Here is a 5,053-nt window from a genome sequence, read left to right on the forward strand (position 1 = left end):
GAAGAAGAAGAAGAAGAAGAAGAAGAAGAAGAAGAAGAAGAAGAAGAAGAGGCACCTACCTATTAATAGCAAACAAAGCTCATACCAGGGAGAAAACTTTGCACAGAGGAATTGGATCCTGAACTTGTGACTCGTGACTCTCAGAGCTCAAAGAACACGTGCAGGAACCCAGAACCGTCCTTCCGCCCCACCCCTCTCCCCAGTTTCTCCGCGTCCGGGGGTCCACCTCCAAGAAGGCTCCCTTCTCGCCCCACCCTCCGTCCAATCCTGTCTCTCCTAGAGTTCCAGTGGCCAATCAGGAGGTGGCCGTCCCGAGGGGCGGGGGGCGGTGCTGATTGGCGGAGCCTGAAGTAGCCACACCAGCTAGCCTGGCGGACGCGATTGCACACCCCGGGTGGAGTCCAGACGACCGCGCGCCGAGTCCATCCGCCTGCCACGCTCCGCAGCTCCGCCGTCCTACACCATGGCAGATCGCCGGGACCCAGCCAGCGACCAGATGAAGCAGTGGAAGGAGCAACGGGCCTTGCAGGTACCCTGTGTTCCCCGGAGCCCCGAGAGAACGTGGGCGGCGGAGAGTAACGGTGCAGGCTTCCCCTGGGTGGCCTGCGCTGGGGCTGCACTGCTGTCTGCTCTCGGGCGGCTTGCTTTCTGCCTCACGGACCATTCCATTCTGCCGGGAGGGAGTTGAGGCTGCAGGCCTGCTAGACTTGGCACCAGGGACGGGGTGGTTGGCTCCGCGTTTGGTGCTTGTGCCAGCTGGGAAATAGGTCACAGCTTGAGGGAGACTTGGAGCCGCCTGGGCAAAGAGGCAGAGAGCTGCAGCTGGGAGCCAGGAAGTGGGAGCCAGCCCCGGCTTTATGTTTTGAACTCTTACAGCTGCAAGCATTGGTGTTTGGGAGGTACCCGGGCCTGTGTCCCCAGCAGCATTCTTGGTAACATGCAGCACCAACAGCATGCAACGGTTAAGTAAAAGAATTTTCACACTCATTATTTCATTGGCAGGTAGGAACATCAGACCTGGCATTTTACAACTGGCAATGACATTAGACAGTAATTATTGCTTTTGATTCACAGAACTTTGAGTGCTTGAATATGCCATTTGAGCACCAAAGTGTACAAATTCCCATGAGCTAAGACCACACCCTGGAGAAGTTTAAAGCCAAGACTGAGAGACAAGTTGTGTAAACAGATGATTACCGTCTAGGTCGGACTGCGGACTAGCTGTGGAGTGGAGAGTAAGCGCTGGAGTTGGTTGCAGGACTCCCCAAAGCAGATGGCAACGTAACAGTGTCTTCAAAGATAATGAGGAGTTCAGTAGACTTGGTAGGGCATTCCTGGCCTGGCACCTTTGAGAGGTTGGAGTAGGTGATACTGCATGGTCCCGTGGCTTCTGGTTAGTATGGTGGGTGGGTTTGGGGGCGGATGTTCTCCTCCCTTGCTCCTTCTAACCAAGCCCAATGCCAAGTGCTCATGGACTCAGTCTGGTTAAATGCTGGTATTTTCCTCTGAGCTCTTGGTCCCATCCTCCTTCATGATTTACAGCTAGAGCCTTTCAGTGTTTGTTTGTTTGTTTGTTTGTCTTTCTTCCTGAGTTCTTCAATTGAGCCAGAGAGACCAGAGTCATAATCAAGGACATAGAGCAAGTTAGTGGTAGAGTCAGGGTTAGAACTGAGCTCCCTTAGAGCAGGACCTCTTGAGTACCCAGCGGTTGCTGAAGCCTGCTTCATGATGTCACAAATACTTGTGAACTGAGAAACACTGGGCAGCGTAGGGAGACTTTTACAAAATAAAATACACTTATTCGGAGAAGTGTCCTGTTTATTTTGAGGCCAGTTTGCCTCTTGCTTTGGGGAAATTGTTAAGTTGTTGGGCTCTCCTCTTTTCCATCCGTCTCAGTGCTCTGCGTATGTCGCCCATTGGTGGTGATATTGAAGTTTTCATTCTCAATTTGTCCTATTCCGAATAAACATTTCTAGGAGGGGAATCGCTCTACCTTCTAGAAGGAAAGTAACGTATGCTACGTAGCCTAGAAAAGTTGAAATACTCGACAACGAAAAGTATCAAGAATGCAGAAGTGCTGAAAAGAACTGCAGTACACACCTAAATATTCACTTTATGTGTTGTATGCCTAATTACCTTTTGTATAAGATTATCAGTCTCCCTATCCCTTCATTCATCCAGGAAATTGGTGTTTTTTTTTTTTTAAGCGTATCTCAACACTAGTATACTTTATACCTGAACACTACAGGGATGTAAATGCAGAGTGTGGCACCCTTGCACAGTTTTACAGTGATATTTGCATACGGTGAAACGTATAGATCTATGTGTTTGTTCAACAAGGTTTAACACACACACGAAATTGCATCCCGAGCCCTTAGCAAGGTACGCAGGGCCAGACTGAGAAGGTGGCTTGGCTGGAAAGTGCTCGCTGCGCAAGCAGGAGGATATGAGTGTGAATCACCACCATCCATGTAAATGCTGCCATGGGACTGTGTGCCTTGTAGTCCCAGTGTTCCTATGTGGACTTGTAGGACAGGCACAGGAGAACACCTAGAAGATCACGGCACAGTAGAAAACACACAGGCAAAGCAGGTGAGGGCTGATACCTGACCTTGTCCTCTGACTTTCACGCACATACTGTGTCATTCATGTGCCTGCCTACATTCACACAAATGAATGTGCATGCACACACACAGATTTAGAAAAACCAAACAAATACAAGGGGCTGTGCTTATAAACAAACAAACAAACAAACAACAAAAAAAAAAAAACCCAACTAAATACACAAGGTTACCATCATCCTGCCATTTCCCAAAAACTTTCAGTGTTGTCCCTGGGAAATCACTGTTCTGAAACTTTTAACTATTGATTTATGGAATTTTGTATAAGGCTCTTTGTTGTTGTCCAGCAAAAATGCTTTCCAGTTCCTCATGTCTTGCCGTGGATCAGCAGTTAGATCTTTCCACACCATGCAGTGCTTTGTCATATGATTAGAGCACTGTTTGCCTATATGATTGCTGGACACCTGGGTCATTTCCAGGTTTTGATTATTACCTATAAAGTTGATATGAAAATTCTTAAACCCCTAATTATCTGCATCCACACTTTGATTTTTTTTTTCCCTAGAAAATCCCTAGCTGAACATGCTGGCACACACCTGTGATCGCAGTACTAAGAAGGTAAAGGCAGGTGGATTACCTGTTTGAAGCGAGCCTGAGTTACATGGCAAGAATCCTGTCCTAATAAATAAGACAAAACACCAAAATACTTAGAATGTATTTACTGCATAAGGGCCAGTGACTGTTTAAGAAGCAAACAGCCCAGTCATCTTCCAAAATGGTTGTACCATCTTACACTTCCATCAACAGCACGGGTGCTCTGGTTCCCTTGCTTCCTACCAGCTTTTGGTTCTGCCAGACTTTTACCTAGTCATTGCTCTCTGTGGTTTTAATTTGCTTTGCAGTGGTGACCTCGAGATGCTGAGCATCCTTTCAGATGCCTGCTGACCATGGGTATCAGCTCTGGGGTAACCTGTTGGTATCTCTTTTGTCCTTTTAAAACTTGGCAGAGTTTGTCTTTTCACCATTGATTCATGGCCCTCATTTTCAGTTCAGTCCTGTGTGGGCTACGTGCTGTAATCAAGATGTCCAACATACAAAATGGCATAAACTTATCAGAAATTTCTTTCTTTTTTGTACAATGGTTTAGAGTTATTTGAGGTTGAAAGAACAGGGATTTTTTTCCCCCTCATAGTTACTGAAGGCCTCAGCTGAAGGAAGCTCCCGATTGGTTAGCACAAGGTTCTAAGTAAGTTCTTGAAGCAGAGGGCTGGAGAGATGGCCCAGTAGTTAAGAGCAATTGCTTCTCTAGCATAGGACCTGGGTTCCCAGCACCCACATGGTGGCTCAAATGGCCTGTAACTCCAGTTACTAGGGATCCGACACTCTTCTGGCCTCTAGGGACACTATACACATGGTGCACACACAGACATGTAGACAAGATATTCACATGCGCATACATATATGCATGTGAATATATAAAAATTCATATATAAACAAATTATAAATAAGTAACAACCCCCCCACGCCCCCAAAGTACTTGAGGCATCAGTACTTAGTCTCAGAAAGGTTAAGTGTATGGAGAGGGTAGGGTGTTTGGCAGGTTTAGGGATCGGGTTCCCTTCCATTCTGATTGCCTTAGCTGGAACTCTCTTATGGGCTAAGTGTAAGGGAAGTTGTGTCTAGGAAGTCACATTATTATGTTGTCTAAGATATACATTTCATATTTCCTGCAAAGCTATCCATCTATTTTCTCCTAATGTGATGATGAGTTAACAGACATAGTCTCTTTCTAAAGACTTAGTTTTATTTTTATGAGATTAAAATATCCTTCCTTTTCGTCTCACTGGGGCTGTAACTGTTGGAGCCATCAGCATTCTGCTATCTCCTCTCTCAAGAACCAGATGTTCAGTGCCAAGTTGAATGGGTCCTTCTTTGAAATCACAACCAGAGAGTTGATGACTGTGAGGGCAACTTACAAAATGGAGTCTTCTTGTGGGCAGATGTTGCTGACAAGTGAATTGGGAGCTTTGTGGACATTGCTTAATGAGCATTGAATCCGGTGTCTTCATAGGCATGACTTAGGACCACCTAAAAGACTCTCTTCCTCCCAAAATACATTAAAGGGACGATTCTGTGGTATCCTCAGAAGTTTGCGTGGAACTGAAATAGTTCTGTCACTCACTCACTGCTCAGAGATCATGGACTCCTCCTTTGGGATACTGGGTTTAATAAGTCACCTCTGATCACCTAAGAACCAGAGCGTCAGAGAGTCTTGCCCTTTGTTACTGGGTCTTAGGCTGCTTACCCTGTCAGTGAGCTTTCTCTGAAAGAATTTATCTTCTGAGGTTAATCCTGGTATTGAGCACGTTGCTGGCACACTGCCAATGGGAAGGGTGGGTGAAGGATGGCAAGGGAGTAACCGACTGAACTTTTTGTATAAATGAGCTTTCATGTCTCATGCAAGCAGGAGGGCTGGAACTGCTAAGTCATGG

General features: G+C 46.3%; 1 protein-coding gene and 1 long non-coding RNA gene across 2 annotated transcripts in view; one reads left to right on the plus strand and one right to left on the minus strand.

Moving 5' to 3' along the window:
• LOC129671056 (uncharacterized) overlaps positions 1-168 on the minus strand; it is a 23,834-nt gene extending 23,666 nt beyond the window's left edge. The window contains exon 1 of the long non-coding RNA XR_008719309.1: positions 60-168. This is a non-coding gene — a long non-coding RNA (uncharacterized LOC129671056). The remainder of the gene's footprint in view (positions 1-59) is intronic.
• A 196-nt stretch (positions 169-364) lies between these two features.
• The window catches only part of Cat (catalase), a 32,900-nt gene continuing 28,211 nt past the window's right edge, over positions 365-5,053 (plus strand). Inside the window, exon 1 of the mRNA XM_055599677.1 lies at positions 365-529. Within this exon, the coding sequence (XP_055455652.1) occupies positions 464-529 (66 nt within the window). The 5' untranslated portion in view covers positions 365-463. The remainder of the gene's footprint in view (positions 530-5,053) is intronic.

Source organism: Psammomys obesus, unplaced genomic scaffold (genome assembly GCF_907164565.1).
Source record: "Psammomys obesus unplaced genomic scaffold, mPsaObe1.curated_primary_1811, whole genome shotgun sequence".
NCBI lineage: Eukaryota > Metazoa > Chordata > Mammalia > Rodentia > Muridae > Psammomys > Psammomys obesus.